Here is a 16102-nt window from a genome sequence, read left to right as displayed (position 1 = left end):
GCACAGATGAGGCTTTTAATTGACGTCACTTTTGTCGGGGCGGTGCCCTGGTAGACTGTTCCTTAGTCATGTATGAGCCTTATGCGCCAGAAAGCTTGTCACGTCGAATGGATGAAGTACTGGTTATGGAAGGTAATACCTGGCTTTTCTTGTGGCATCGGTGAAAATTTTTACCGCTAGCGTCGGAAAAAAACGCGTTTTTTCCGAATTCTTGAGTAGTTGTGATTTTGGCGGCTCTCCTCACGAGGACATCATACTGGAAAAACTAGGCATTCTTTCTCAGTGCATGTCCAAATTAAGAGGTTATGAGATCAAGCCACAAAGGTATTGAAGTTTATCGGTTTTACCCCCAATAAGTCTTCGTCAAGTCTCTACGTTATTCAAAAGCAGTTTAGCAAACCAGATTCATATATCTAGCCGCCTTAAATGTATGGTTCAAGACTTAGAAGCGCTACTTCCTCGCTTGAATTCTGTTTGCGAGTCGATGAAAAGGTAAGTTTGTTCTGTTTATCTGTACTGGATACTTGGTGCTCCCTGAATGCTGCTTTTTATTCCCTCGTGCATCATCGCTTAGGTCTTACTAGCTAAGTGGCTTCATAAGGCCTAGCGTTTAAGGGCGTCTAACGTGTTTTGGATGTCGTTTTAAGGATATCCGAGTTGCCACAGTTACTCGGGGAAGTGAAGACTGCTGACATGAAGATCCTCTCGGATGCCGTCGAAAGCTTCATTTCTGTCCCATCAGTATATTGTCTAGCCTTTTGATGACATTGCTCTATTAGTTATCGGCAAATACGGTCACTTCTACACTACCTGAATTCTACGACCCCTTAAATATTGAGAAGCTTAGGTTGGATGCGTCCCTGCTTCGTGCACAAGTAGGACAATTGGAAGAGAAGCTTAGCTATTTCGGAAGTCTTGATATGGTATGATAAACCTTTGACTTGTTTATCATTTATCTGATAGGATCCGGAGGTCGCTGCAAGCGATGTAATCAATACGGAAGCCGATCTTTTACAGATGCAAAAGGGCAATGACCTGGCTCATGGCCTTTCGGGTTGGAAATAGAGGAAAACTGCTTAATGCATTGTGTAGTAGAATTCCGCAACTTGTTGCCATTACGCAACTGCCATACCATCCTTTTACGCCAACCCATGCGTCCCTATCACCCCCTTAGTACAATTAGTCCAGTTCTTGGTCGCTCTTTGGAAAATACAGCTAGATTTACTAACTTGGTTCTTATGAAGTGGTAGCCCGTGAACTCTGAAGGCTGTTAAATGTTGATAGATGGTTAAATTAACCTGGTAAATCGGAAAAATCGTGCTTGCGAATCGCTAAAGCCATCCCTACCTAACCGAGGCTGGGTACCTATGCGAATTGATGAATTTGATATTGGAATTTGCAATTTGGGTAAATTAACGCAGTGTACCTTATGGGATAAATCTAGCTGTTCAGTTCATTGATGTAATTGCCCTACTTTTTACTCAGTATAGCGCTTGTGTTGACGAAAGAGTGAATGTCAGTTTTGTGGGTGAACGTTCCGTTCTTGTCCAGTCGCACGCTTTCCGGCAGACTTTTTGCGCTGGTTGAGGGGAAGAACACCTCCCTTTGGCATTTGTGCCTTAAGAAACGTGCAGAAAAAACTTTTCTGGGAATAGTGCATGTATATGGGGTCGGATAACCGGTGGATTAGGGTAAATTTATAATGTCGGCCATTGTGCACGATTAAGGGTGTCAGAAGATTTCCTCGAATGCACAGTCAGTAGTTGTTGCTGCTTGTGTATTCGCATGGATAGTGAAAGCAAAGTAGCCACCTCACTAAGGAGATGGCAGAACATGTAATTATATTGGCACTCCGAAATTTAGGATCCCAGCTCAGATTTTGTTCAACTTCATTCCTTCAAGTAAAATGCGTCTTTGGCACTATTGATAACCTGCAAAAGCCACAAGAACTAATTAGCGTATTTTAACAGAACCAATGATATTCGAAAACTCAGGCATTTTCCGGGAAGAAGGTACAGTGTAGGGCATTGATGTAAAACAAGTTAGAAGTTCACGAATCGGCGCAGTAGTTTACCGAAGATGGGTTAAGATACACTCGAGGAGACCATTTCTGGATTCTCACTGGTTGCGAGCACGTCGAGATTTGATTGCAGTCCCTCCTCCGAGAGAAGTGGAAGTGATTTCAACTGCAGGCAGTAAAGGATACCTCCAAACTACTGGAAAATCACGAGGTAACCTTAGGATCTGCTCTTGAATGATAGAAAGAGTCCACAAACGCCGGTTACTTAAGGCCATAGCCAAAGATGAAGTAACACACCTCGTAAACCCATGGCGATTGAAGAAGTTATTGTCATTTGTGGTGAAGCTCGCTACAACGGCTACGCTAGGACTTGTAAAATGCGTGCAAAAACTTTGTGCACACGCATTTGTGAGACAAAGATGCGTCAGACCACCAATACGGTACTCTACATTGTTCTCTCTACTATTTCTTGTTAACTTAACCGTCTCCAGCGTATCAGTTGGGCATGATGTGACTTGAGCTTGTCCACTTTACAAACCAACTCTAACTACGGATGTATAAAATCAAACATGAGGAAAACAGAGGAGAAATGCGAAGCTATTGTGGCTTACCTGAGAAATGTACTCCAGGGTGTCAAGGTGCACCTGATGGCGAATCTTGTCGTCGTCAGTTTTGCCAGCGCCTCCCGCCTGCTGCGTCCCGCCGACTGCACGTGCCACTCGTAGACGCCTCAGACTGTCCTCAATCTTTCGCACTGATGTCATCAGCTCCGACGTTTGGGTGTGGTACCTGAGACAGACAGGTGTGCATTATCACATCATTTGCCACTCTAAATGGCTTCAGATTAAGAAGTGTCAAGGCTTGCATATTTGTGGTTTGAAGCACGATTCGTTCAAAGAGCTCGACGACTTGGGAGCGCAGAAAAGGCAAAGGTTCGACCTGAGGTTTACTGAGGATGCCAGACTGCAGAACTTGGGCGAGATCAGTGAGTTGCTTCAAAATCCTCGGCATAAATGCAGAGGGTGTAGAAGGCCAATTCCGATTTGTGCGACGATACTGCCGCGGCAGATCCTGTATCTGCTTGATCAGAGCTTGCATTTTTTCCTGCAAATGTGCTAGTTGATAGTAAAACACAGTTGTCTCCTTCACAAAAGGGTAGCAAAGTGGCACTCACCTCGAACACACGGCAAATTTCCGACTTAATAGCGATCAATGCAGAATTGATACGTTCGGAGGAGTCTTTAATGCACTGCTCCAGCCAATCGGGCAGAGGATTGGCTTGCCGAAGGTCCATTGCCGACAGGATCAAGTTCACCAAGTTACCCTCGTCAATCCACTTCAAAAAGAAACTGCCATCGAAAAAGACCAGCAGCAGTGGCTCTATGCCCGAGATTCCTGCCTGAAATCGAGGGCAAGCTTCTGCAGGTTCCAATATGAAATAATTCTGTCCTAGATATAGTTCAAGTTTATCTACATTGTTGTTGATACTTGCTGGTTTGAGCAAGGAACAGAGGGAGCCTCGGCCTACTATAGTCGAAAGCCTACACTAATCAAGGTTTAAGGATAAGTTAATTTTAAAAATAAGAGGTAGGGTACACACTTTTTCGGGGGAGTTGATGGTCTGGTTGAGAGCTTTTTCACCAATGAGGTAACTATAAGCATTGATGAGTTGAAGAGTAAGTTTCCAAAATCGGTGTCGTAGGGAGTCCAAGTAGACATCCTCGGACCAACAACGCCTCATCTGCCGCATCACAGTCGCTGTCACGGCTAGTGCATAGCCTAGTGAGTAGAGTCAAAGAGGTAACAGATCGTGACTAAATTAGGCTGCGGTATCTTTAAGTTAACATCACAAAAACATTTACTTTATTGGGGAAAACACCGCTGTGATTGTGAATGTGTGGGTCGGCACGCCCACGTAATGGCCCAAACCCACCTAGGATCTCGCATGAATGCATTTATCAAGGGGATCAAAAAGTTTATTTGCTTAAGGTGTTAATTTGCATTTTGTGGAACTTTGCCTACCTGGTGGCCCTGTTTTAGCCTCCTTGAAAACATCTTTTGAACAGTCAGAAATAATTTCGTTGCATTCTTGATACCTACACGAATAAGCGGCAAATTTTCCGATTAAATGGTTGGAGTACACATGAAGTGACAATAAGCAACCGGCGACCTACCGGAGTTGGAAGTAAACACTGAGGCTCCATTTGTTGAGGAAGGATGTGTAGACAGCCTTCTCCCTCAGTTTCACCACCTGCTTAGTGGATTCGGCTCGGTCTTCCACGAGGTCCAAAAACTCCATACCGATCTTGTACAACTACGTTCCAAAAAAGTGTGGACCATTAGAGCGAGGTCCAAAACTATCTCAAAGATGTCTAGCTTTTGTTAGAGGTGCTCGCGATTTCAAAATGCGTTCCTGTTTCTATTTTCTGGAAATTTCCACTTCCATAGCTTAATTCCGTGCATTCTAGAAAGTCGCGCCCTCTGTTCCTCCTGATCAGGAGATATGACATGAGCCCAAGGTCACTTTGAGCAGTCTCCACTGTCGAGCTGTCAAGGCCATGCGTGTTATCCGCACCCTCTTTTACCTGCCCATACGCGTCGCTAATAAAAACGCTTGTACCATAGTCCCGTTTATTAATTCTCTGTATGGGAGCTCGAAGAGATCCGAATCGCGCACGTAAACCCCGGCTCACAATACTTTTATAGTCTTGGGAAAGATTGAAGGGTGGCGTACAGAGTTAAAAGTGCGAATTTCCAACATTCAATCAGGGAGAAAACATTTCCGGGGATGAAAAGATAAGTGGATGGGAGGATCTGTCTACGAATGGGATTTGACAGATCAGTTGTAATTTGTTATAAAAAGAAACAATGATAAACTGACTTTATGAAACTTGTCCGGATTGCCAGCGGAGAAAATATCAGGAAGTTGGTTAAAGAGGACATCCACAGTTTCTGGGAAAAAGCCGTCCATAATCACGTCGAAGTCACTCAACGGTTCGTAGCTTTAAGGGCATAAAAGCCATTAGTAGGTACGTCTCATAAAAGGTTCTTGTTGGGCATTTATACAACACAACCCATTTCAGGTAAGATCTCACAATGCACCGTGAGCTAAGCAGAGGGCATAGATGAAAGTACTCTCGAAGATGAGTCTACTCACTGCGCTTATCACACTCAACTTGACATTGACGATGGGACTTAAGCTCTAGAAGGCAATAAATTGGGCTGGAACGACGACCCATGCACCCACAAAAGATAAAGATAAGAAAGGAAGGATACAGCCATTTCGTACGTAAGACAGGAGCTAATGGTAATGGTACGATGGCCGATACAAAAGATGAGATAAAAAGTAACTAAAAGTCATACAAAAGAATAATTTTTTTGTCAAGCTATCAATTTGAGGGAAAATTACTGATTGAGAACAGTGAGGAAGGCACACAGCAGCATCTACTTTTCTCCAATGGAGACCGGTCCTTAAGGAAAGGGAGGGGTACCTCTTGTGTAGTCGCTTGAAGACGAGAGTTTGAAAAAGAGAAAGCTCTTTGTCTAGGAGGGCGACGGCCTCAGCAAACATTCGCCGCAGGGTCGAGGCCGCAGCATCTGCGTCAGCGCCGCTAGCCGACAGTTCCGGACAGGGTAAGAATATCTGTCGTGAGAACAAACATGATAAGAAGTGTAGGTGAATTCCACTGCAATTTTGCGGAATTCTCGGATATAATTTAAACAATGATTGGTGAAAAAGAATGCATCACGTCCCAATGAAAACGGTTGCAGCTTGTAGTCTACCTTGGAGAGCTGAGAGTGGAGACAGTGTTTGCGGTAGAGGTCGATAGCATTGGTTAGCTTATCAATAGAGACGTAGGTGGAAAGGATCTGCCGCAGCACTAAGGAGGCCTTCTTAGAGGTTTTTGGGTGTAACTGACCGCTAGATTGTGCTTCGTGACAGAGATTGAGACCGCAGCGAAGGCGACCCTCCAGCTGGTCCTGTAGGCTGGTTGTTATCAGGTGGATCCTCTAGGTTGAAAAATCACAAAAGGCATGCGTGCATTAGTAAAAAAAACCCCAACATGTGACAACAACTACGTCTAATAGTTCAACGTTCTCTTTCGAGCTGAAAAAGGACAACAACTAGGTCAAACGTAACTAAGTTTAACCCAGGGGTACGGTGAGATATTATGCTGTGAGTGAAAGAAAGGCACAATAATCACAGAACAGTCTCAGGGCAAAATACACAAGTCGTTATGCGGGGAAAGTGGAGGGCCTAACGAGCCTAAGAACGCATCCACAGAAATGAGTACAATTGCACCGTGTACAGCCATTCACTTACGTATGGAGGCGTAGAAACGTTTCTCCATTGGCATATGATAAATGAGAGTCAGATTGACCAGTTAGAAGAGGAACAAAACCGCCCTGGAGGCGGGCTGGCAAGCACAGACGCGCGCTCTTGGGGGTGTAGGCATGCACACTCCCGAACAAATCCGGATGCCCACTGCGCAACGCCACAACAGCGTACACAGGGACAAATGAACGTGGTACTATCGTTATTTGTCGTGCTAAGAGTAATTGCATAGGCGGAATAGAAACAGCTTCTCAAAAAGTGATGAAGTAGCTTAAAAAGCTCCTAGTGAGCGACTTTAGTGTAGGTGTTGGCTAAGCGCGCAGTGCCTGATTGAATGAACGAAATTATTCTTGAAAATATTAGCGTGTGAATAGTCACTACTGAAATTGTTGTAAATGGAAGTGAAGTACGTGTAGGAGTTATTAATTTTCGTGTTGATCCGCATTTCCAGAAATGCACACATAAACGGATGAAGTTTACAATAGGTGAACTCGTAAATGGATTGTTGAGAAAATCCACGGGAAAGCAGAATGCCGTGGTTTGGTGTAGAAGCTGTAAATTTAATTCCGTTTTGTGATAAACACCCATTACGTATTGCATATAAACTTGTTTCGCGGTAGCAGCGTCAACCAATAGAAAGCTAACAGCAATTAAGTATAGCAAGAAACGAGAGACAACGCCTCACCGGCTTAAGATCTTCCACGAAGGGATGGTTGACACACTTTTTCACAAAGTGTTGCAGTTTTGTATATTCCTGTGCCACACGATCAATTTGTTGTTCCTCGTGAAATCTAGGAAAAATTCAGCGGACAGATGCCATCACCAAAGTTGGGTGGTACATGAAGCTGAACAGGGTGCTGTAGCGAACCCTATCTAACGTCGTAATTCACCCCACTATACGATTGGGTAAATAGAGAAAGAAACCTACGTCTTGTCTGCGGGGGAAGAGTCACCAGTAGTTAGGAGGTGGAAGTCCTCGCCAGATTGAATTGTGGGGGAGAGCCAACGCTCCAATCGACTGGTGCAGGTTGCCACGGTAATGAGGCTGTTGATCAACTCCTTCAGTGATGCAAAAAACGAATGAATCATATTAGAGTGAAAGTTGGAAGAAATGAGGCTAATTGAGATTTACCTAATTGTTAAAGCCTTATTTTTGAAAGCAGGGGAAATCGCAGTAAAATTAGACCAGGCTTCTATAAAACAGGGTGCATTCACCTAATCAAAATAAGGATTTAAGGAACTCTCTAAAAAGACCAAGTTTTACCAACTAGAAAGGTCACTGGTCTTAGCAATAAAGAGCAGTCGAAAAGGCATAAAATCTGTTGCAAAAATAAAGCACTTTGTAAAGGTGGAGGGGAGTGGAGAAGACTAAAACTAGTGAAAAGACCTACGTAATAAACAATCAAAATTAGATCCGTGGCCATCGTCTACTTTTGCAATGACTGAAATTACTTCAAATAGGGGATTTCAAGGATTGTACGAATTGATTAAAAGAACACGATTTTAGTAAAATTTAATGTGAGCTAGATGTTACCTTTTTTTCACGCAGTCTCTTCCGTTCTTCCAAGCTGAATTCAAACTCCTTTCTCGTTTCTTGGATCTCTGAAAGAACGTTCTACGGCAAAGGGAGATGGTAAGGTCATGGAAATAGGTAGCCAATAACCACTTCTGTGCGCCGAAAATACTGGGTACAGAGAGAATGGCGAAGGGGCAAGTTCGAACTATTAAAGGGTTAGAGGGAATGAGGAAAGGTAGGTGACTCACAGAGACGCGTTCTCTCGTGGCCATCAGTGGGTCCTCAAGGCTTTTAATGATTTTGTCCAGTCCAACAAGGTTGGTAGAGAGGCTGACAAAGTCAGCACAGTCACGATTTATCAGCTCAACGAGACTATTCTTCAAAATGTTGAAGTACTGCAGAAGGCTGTCGTGAAGGTTTTGGAGAGAGATACCCATCTTGAGGCGATCCAGTATAAAGGCATCTTCGTCGAAATCATCCTACATGTTACAACCAAAATAAATCTTCATGACATTCGTAATTATGCTTTCTGTAAGCATGGAACCCAACATTTCATCTCCCTTAAAAGCACAATTTTTAAAGCCACCATCCTCCTTCCTCGATTGACATTAGGCTGCTATCAGAAGTGTAGGACTGCGCTACTTTTTGAGACTGTAAAATAACCACTCGCACAACCTCCTGGTCATTCGCAGCTCTTCCACTTAGTAATATCGTTCCCACGAATCATGCGGTTGGGCTATTTCGCATTTTTAAGTTAAACTACCAACATCGCCCTAATTGTGTGATTGCCAATGAGCACGAGGAATATGGGAAATAACTGTGAGATGCTACAGGTACCAAGCATAGCGAGATCTGCCCCTGCTGAACACGAATCCAAAAGCAATAGCACCCAAAGTAAGCAACATTCTCTATCTCACTTTTATTTGAACCAGATGCATCTCAGCGGTTATTTTTCCCTTATGGCCGATCATTTTGCATCGAGGGTAAGCAAATGAACTGTCTGAATGCCATTTCTTGCATGCATTGCATACTTGCGTGAAAATACTTCTGCCACTGTCGAAGGCGAAGCCCCAGTGATCACTTGGCTCAGGTAATTTGTTTGGTGTTGATCAATGGTGGGGCGGATTTGAGTTCACACCCGAAGGCCAAGGACTATGAAGGCTAAACTTCCTCCTAGGACATGAGGTCCACCCATTTTTACATCAGTCACGTATTTGTGCTAAAGTGAATACCTAATCGAGATACGTTATGATACCCAAAACACCGAAATGAGTGTACACCTAGCAGCAATGATTTTCATCATCCTGTCGCGAAAAGCTGCAGGATAAACATGCTCGAGAGCATTCCATTGAAAAGCCAATGAGAATAATCGAACTTCGAAACAGCTGTGCTGAAGATTCCCACTCAAAATGAGAAGCCTTATCACGTTTGCGGATCAATTTCATTGGCTCTCGACCAATAGTACGTCGAATCAAATACTGTCCTAGCGGAAATAGGTACGTTTGCTATTTGCTCACCTGTACAGTGCGACCTGATAAACCAAATAATCAGGACGCCTAAATCTAGCTTAAACGAATTTATGAACAATGTAACCAATTGGGAATGAAGGCAATTGTTTGCTCACGTTTAGGAATCCTCGCCTATCGAAGCAGAACTCCAGGCCCGAAGGTGCAATCCCCAAGGTAGACTCTAACGCATCGTTAGCCAACTCCTCCTAAAAACAAGTAAGAGACGGCGTACTACCTCGACGAGTACGTGATCACTGCGAGGAACAGCACCTGTTTCGTTAAAAAAACATATTAATAATTTATATGCACATATATATAGTTAGACAAAATGCAATTGGACATTTGACAAATATCAGTAGAGGGGACAGACTGCAGTAGTGCAGGCAACAACACAATGTACAATACGTATCAATATGAACGTAAGTAGTGTTGAAATATTAAAAGGCGGCCAGATGGCAATAGTTGTAGTGGGAAAGGGGATATTTACAAAATGCTAAGAGAGGATAACGATAGGCGGGTCCTAGCGCTTGCGACGGCACTGTCGTTTGTGTTCCTTGTGCCAGTGCGTCTGTTGGCAGTTGATGGAGCAGTAGGAAGTGTTCCAACAGCAGTGGTAGATGGCTTCCTTAAGGCAGTTGCGGCACCACTGACGTCGCTTGGCCTGCACCAGGGCGTCATTGAAACGCGCCTCTGCAGCGTCAAGGGTCTCGCGAGCAAGAGTACGCTCGCGCTCCACCGCGGCAGCGAGAGCGGCGGAGTGCTCGGCGGAGAGGCGTGCCTCCAGCTCCCCTAGTGCCCGCTGCTGCTCTGCGATCGCCTGCCGACGCACAGTCTCCAAGTTCTCCTTACATCGGGCACAACTGCGTTGCTGGGGCTCTTGGACCTCATCGTCCCCCATCGCCTACAAACAGCCAGTCAACAAGCAAATAGCTACCAACACCGGCTTTACATAACACCACCGTTTCTGAACACCCAGATCTTTCTAATGCAAGGGCCGCTTAATAAACTTCATATATTATTTGAAATATCGAAACACCAGTCCAATGATAAAGCAGGTTTTCACACAAAAGTGGATAAGAACGTAAGTGTACATTTCTATAAAAAAATCAAGGAGCTAGTAAGCAGCCACGAAAAGTATGCCCAGTAAATATCACAAAACCTAAGCATTCCACTTATACAGGTCAATTATACATATGTAGAAACAGTTTCTCCATTATGATCGCGTCCACCTTGTCGTTCATTAATTTAAGTGTTTTATAAAAAGCCATCACAACAAATCAATCCACACTTGACCAATCTGTCACTAGATACAAATTGACAAATTAAAAGTTTATTTTTTCAAGCAAGACAGTCGGGTGAGCTGATGTAAGAGGTCCAAAATCTCACATATGAGACGCACCTGAACCTGTTTGTTTGATAGTTTTCGAGGCGAAACTCCACCCGGATGCATTGATGAAGCGGTGGAAGAATGTGGTGGAGATTCAATTTTAATATCAGAACCGGCAGCAACTGCAGCTGCTGCCAGCCTCTTATTCGGTGGTAGGTGCGATCTCGGTACAGAACCCAGCCCACTGCTGCGTCCAGCCATCTCAAGGGCAGTGAATCCCGACTTGCTAAGCTGTTGCTGTGAAAGAGAAGGGGAACTAGACATAGACCCGATCTCCACCCTGCTGCCGCTAAGAGATGGTGCAACAGCCGTCTGTGTGGTTCCGACGACAGCTACCGACGACGACGTGGAGATTGGCGGAGCGAAGGGTGGACGTCGCAGAAGGAGGTGTCTGCGGTCGCCTGAAGCGTCCGAGGAGTTGCCTGATTCGGATGTGGATGTGGGGCTAGCACTCGAAGACGTCTTGTGACGCTTCACTTGCGTTTGCTCTAGAGGAGTCGCTTGAGGTCGACGAGACGGGAAAGTAGTTGAACAGCGATCGGTCAACTCCGAGTCCGACTCTGAATGTGCGTTAGATTTCGCTTTCTTACGAGAGGAGGAGGGGGTCTTCCGACTGCTGCCACCACGCACACCAGAGAATGGGGGACGACCACGAGGACGTCGAGCTAAGGTACTCTGATTAAGAAACAGTCTTAAGTAAGCAATACAGCCCACGAAGGACATTGAAGTGGTCCATAATACTTATGGTCTGTTGTGTGGTGCGTTTACACCAATATTAATTCACTCTAAGGTCGAAGTTGACGAAAAGACAAAGTGCCTTTAAAGTTCAGGGATATAAATACCCAATCGTGTAAACACATTGATGCTAAAGTAGCCAGTCAGAGAATACTCAAAAGTAGTAAACTACTTACAAGAGAGGTGTGCCGAGGTAAGCTATTGTTGTTTGACATATAACTACTTTGTGGAGAGTCCAATGCAGCTTTCGATGTCAAATGACCTACAGTAAAAGGTGTGAAAAATACGCAGTTGATCAAACCCATTTGCAGTAACTCAATTTACATTGGATGGAATTGGCTGTCCGAATTTAAAACGGGAAAAGAAAATTACCGTTTGTTCGCTTCTTTGAGGCGCCACCCCGCTGACTGTATTTTTTACTGTGAGGAGACCATGACGATCCAGTCAGCTGCAAAGATAGTGAGCAGGACATGTGATATTATGACTACTAATAATGCAATTTTTCATATTCTTACCCTGAAGTACGCAAATATTTTGTGCACTTTCAACATAAAAAACTACTTTGATTGGTACAGCTGTTTTCCTGGAAGATAATTCACGAGAAAAATTAGTCCTTCTCCCTCCTAGAATAAATGCGCAGTGACGAAAAATCCCAAACTTTACGTGAAGAAAAAAACTTGCTTTTTCGTCATTCGAATCAGATTCTGCTGAGGTTGTTGTACTCGCGGGCCGATTTTTCTTTTTACTCGAGGTGCTAAGACTGTTTGGCATCTTGTAGTTTTCGCCATCTGAAACCGAGTGTGAGAGTGAAGAAAGCGAAGCAGAAGAGGAAGTTTTTCGCTTGCGTTTCTTCATTCCGCTACCGCGTGGACGACCTCTCCCTCTCCGCTGAGGATTTACCGAAGTATCCATCACGGAGTCACCAAAGGCGCTGCTACGTTTTTTGCTGAAGGCAGCAGCAACAGCTGCCTTAGTCTCCGCCAGAGCAGAAAGCGCTGCTGCCGCCACCGGAGAGGTAGTCTCAGTGCTGAAACGTTGTTTTGCGGATGCAGTCAGTTTAGAGTTTGCACTGATGGCTTTAGAGGTAGGAGTCCTTCCAGTTTTTTGTCGCCGATAATCGCCACCACGATTATTTGAACTGCGACGGTGAGTGTCGCTGCTGAAACGACCGCTCGAGTGTTGTGACGGAGACGATATTGAGGAATGAGAAGAGGCGCAGGAACTTCCTTCACTGGAAGCCAAATTTTTCCTGCTGCAAAAACAAATTTGAGAAAATCACTTCGTGAAGTTATTGTTGAGCTGCCAAAGTCAATAAGTCATATGCAGCCTAGAGCGCACACATAGCCCGACAGTCATGATCTGGGAAGGTCTGTACCACATAGCAGGTGGGGACTGGAGAGACGACTACGTAGCAGTAAGATACAACGTCACAGCGCACACATGTAGCCATACTTGCGCTTAGGACTCGGGTGGTTTGCAAAACTGAGATGCGGCGATAAGTAACGCTGAACCCACATTTGAGCCCCAGCACTGCTCTCAGCTCGGGCTGGAAAGCAAGTATTTTCGGACGTTCACGGGCACACACGTCCCCCAGACACCAAAACAGACAAGTGGGGAAGCGGGCGGACAGACTCATGCGTGTACGTAAGGCAAGCGTGGCACGCACGTGCGCACGCCTGAGCGGGAGAATTGACCATCCCCGTGGCTGCAATCGTTCGTGCAATCCAACCAAACATATTGTCCAGTGTTAGACATACGAGTGCAACGATTAGCTTCCTAGGCGCGGCACTGTTAGGCCAAGAAAGTGTTCATAACGGTGAGTTGTACTTACCTGTGGTGCTTAACCTTAGCATATTCCAAATAGGTAATCAAGAAACTAGTTGAGATAGAACTGCTTTGGGTATTCATATTTACCATGGAAAATCAACGTTCAAAGATTGAGATAACCAAGTAGATAACTGATCTTCAATTTGATGTAGTACATATGCAATTTCATGTGAACAAAATGGCTATGAAAATTTAGATTGGCACCACGCTTGAACTGACAGTTCTCTCACTTGCGTTTGCCGGCCGCACACGATCAAATCTCAATGAGGAATGTCGACAACGAGCGGATGACTCCGCTGATGATAGAGGTCCCGAGATATATTCATTTTTTTGCAAAATTAACTATAATCATAAAACTGATGGCAATCTCGAAAGAATTCTTTGTTGAAAATACAGAACTCTGTCTGACTAGGACGATGGATAGCATAATAAATGAATGTTCTAAATGCAAAATTAATCCTCAAAGTGAATTTTTCATTACAAATTACTCACGCTCTTTTCTTTGTCGACTTCAGTTTTGCTGAGTTTGCCGTGGCAGAGGAACGTGGACTGTTAGAGAGAGACACTGCCGCGTGTCGACGAGGACGAATGTAAATTTCGTCAGTGTAATCATCATCTGAAGGAGGCATATCAGACTCGCCAGAGGAGTGAGAGTAGTATCCGGAGTTGAGGTTGGCCTGCAACTTCCGCACCTCATTCCAGGCCCGTTCAATAAGAGAGGTGGGAACGTTATGAGCGCCAGCCAAAGCTCGTCGATGGAAGGCTGGATCGATCTCGGGAAGTACGAATGGAGCCGTATGGGTCTTTTTCACAAAGGCCCGTTCATGGGTACCGCCAAAGAAACGAATCTGCCGACAAAAAGAGGTTAGCAATTGGACTGAGAGCGGCTTCAACACATTCTCATTCTATCAAAGTACTGTAATGCGGAACCGTAAACAATTGCAATAATGTCACCTATGGACATCCATATCACCTACTTTAGTATTAACCAAACGTATGGTCCTCACAGAGAGGATAAACTAACTATTCATGTGGAACACAGGTTAAGGGAACCCACCCAGAGAATGGATAGAGGAACGGGAGGACAGCTTAGAGCATAAAAAGGTCTTAATTGAAGCCACCAGAGCGGAATGCAAACAGGACCTCAGCAACAATCACACATGCATCGTAGTTACAAACGTCTATTCCGAATTTTACTAAGCGGTGGCTTCACTGTAGCTTTGAGAACTGGAATTTTGGACGCCAGCACATCCGATAAGGTGCTAAGGTCCCCTTAAATTACTCATTTGAATGGCTGTCTGAAAGTTGTTTTCAATTTTTCCGTCAAGATGCATAAATAAAAGTTGAGGTATACATTAAAAACCACCAATTTCAACTTATGTAAAGATCTCATTTCAATATTCACAAAAGATGACGCCACTCAAGCATGATTCTCATTACGACAAAGCACACTATGAGAGTTACACTATGTCCTTAGATGTTATAGGGAGCACTTAAGAAGTGATGCCTTCCATATTGTATTATTACTGAGTAGTAGATAAGATAGTTGTGCGCGAAAAACAGACCTCATATCCATCATCCCTTTCCAAGAGAATTTTTGCTGGCCAGTAACAATGCCGAATACTTGCGTTGTCAAATAAGCCAGCACCGGCAGCAGAACGATTGCACGCACATATGAATTCATGAGGAGGTTTGCAGGGCTTCGTAATCCAATCACCCACGCGGGCTTTCGCGTTTATATAACAGTCCGTACAGAGCTGAATTTCTGTTATCTCATTATTAACAGAACGAAGCAGAAATCTGGCTTCATCCGCATCATTACTAAATGGACCAAAGAGAAGACAAACGTCGTGAACAAGAAGTTCGACATCCATAGCAAAGAACTCCAACGCAGTATAGCGCCCGTCTTTTATCTTCCGTTGAAGCAGATCCATGTCCACATATTTGTACACGATGTATTCATTTTTGTCGATGTCACCAGGATATCCTATTTGATTGAAATGCTTCCAGGAAGGTTGCTTACGCAAGTTGTGTGTGGCAAATTCAAGCAGTTTTCGAATCTGTTTACGAGAAAATTCACACTTCGGCCTTGATTCACAAACAGGACAGGTAAAGTCACTCGCGTCATCATCTAAAGGACCCGGAGAGCGCATATTGCGTGGGTGAGGGGTCGGATGCTGGTCATCATTCACACAATCAGAGTGGAAGGCACGAAAGCAATCGCTACAATGTAACATTTCACCCGGTTTGTGACACCGAAAACAGTACCAATCATGATGTTGTCGGGGACACTGATGGTGGAAGTCAGGCAGGCGATAACTGTCGCAACCTTTCCCAGAACAACTGTTAACTTTTACGATAAGTCCGTCACCCTCAATTTCGGTTAACAAAAGTCTGATGCTGTCGTCCTGCATATCAAGCACCTTTCGGAGAGGCCGTATTAATTTATCCACTGGGACAGACTGCTTCTGGCCTCTATTCGACTCTAGAATCTTCCATACCTCACAAACTTTTTGAGGGTCTGCATGACGAAAAATCCCAGCTCTACCAAACGGCATTTTTAGGCATTGCCAAATACCAAGAATACGCCAGATGTTAAAAGGATGATAAATAAAATCGACACACAAACTCAACGAGCAAATGGAGGACCGGCAATAAATTAGTTTAAACAAGGCAAGGAAATGTTTGGCCCAAATTTGTGAAACACCAAAAGTTATGTTCAAACATCCTTTAAAATGGCGTTAGGAATTAAAAAGCTTTAAGCGTAAAGCTG

At 44.3% G+C, this 16102-nt stretch overlaps 3 protein-coding genes across 3 annotated transcripts; 1 reads left to right on the top strand and 2 right to left on the bottom strand. All coding sequences in view use genetic code 11, as the record gives it.

The window, feature by feature from the left end:
* Nucleotides 1-72: 72 nt before the first annotated feature.
* On the top strand, nucleotides 73-1065 carry EGR_06704 (hypothetical protein; the record flags this gene model as incomplete). Its single annotated transcript, XM_024495953.1, has 6 exons — nucleotides 73-122; nucleotides 181-324; nucleotides 358-492; nucleotides 648-741; nucleotides 780-923; nucleotides 964-1065. The coding sequence occupies 6 exons, from the start codon at nucleotides 73-75 to the stop codon at nucleotides 1063-1065; spliced, it is 669 nt and encodes a 222-aa protein (XP_024349613.1).
* A 1019-nt stretch (nucleotides 1066-2084) lies between these two features.
* On the bottom strand, nucleotides 2085-9722 carry EGR_06703 (Conserved oligomeric Golgi complex subunit 2; the record flags this gene model as incomplete). The annotated part of the gene is made up of 16 exons (XM_024495952.1): nucleotides 2085-2186; nucleotides 2632-2787; nucleotides 2906-3124; nucleotides 3195-3419; nucleotides 3621-3799; nucleotides 4043-4116; nucleotides 4195-4334; nucleotides 4902-5022; nucleotides 5512-5663; nucleotides 5804-6031; nucleotides 7042-7147; nucleotides 7285-7415; nucleotides 7891-7971; nucleotides 8121-8351; nucleotides 9497-9586; nucleotides 9690-9722. 16 exons carry the CDS (start codon nucleotides 9720-9722, stop codon nucleotides 2085-2087), a joined length of 2268 nt encoding a protein of 755 aa, XP_024349612.1.
* Nucleotides 9723-9900: 178 nt separating this feature from the next.
* Nucleotides 9901-15887, bottom strand: EGR_06702 (Zinc finger MYND domain-containing protein; the record flags this gene model as incomplete). The annotated part of the gene is made up of 7 exons (XM_024495951.1): nucleotides 9901-10281; nucleotides 10780-11442; nucleotides 11679-11764; nucleotides 11875-11950; nucleotides 12166-12751; nucleotides 13822-14177; nucleotides 14895-15887. The coding sequence occupies 7 exons, from the start codon at nucleotides 15885-15887 to the stop codon at nucleotides 9901-9903; spliced, it is 3141 nt and encodes a 1046-aa protein (XP_024349611.1).
* Between the last annotated feature and the right edge of the window lie 215 nt (nucleotides 15888-16102).

This window comes from Echinococcus granulosus (assembly GCF_000524195.1).
Source record: "Echinococcus granulosus chromosome Unknown EG_S00062, whole genome shotgun sequence".
In the NCBI taxonomy this organism is placed as follows: domain Eukaryota; kingdom Metazoa; phylum Platyhelminthes; class Cestoda; order Cyclophyllidea; family Taeniidae; genus Echinococcus; species Echinococcus granulosus.
The sequence above is the reverse complement of the archived record's forward strand: the minus strand, read 5'-3'. Positions and strand labels throughout refer to the sequence as shown.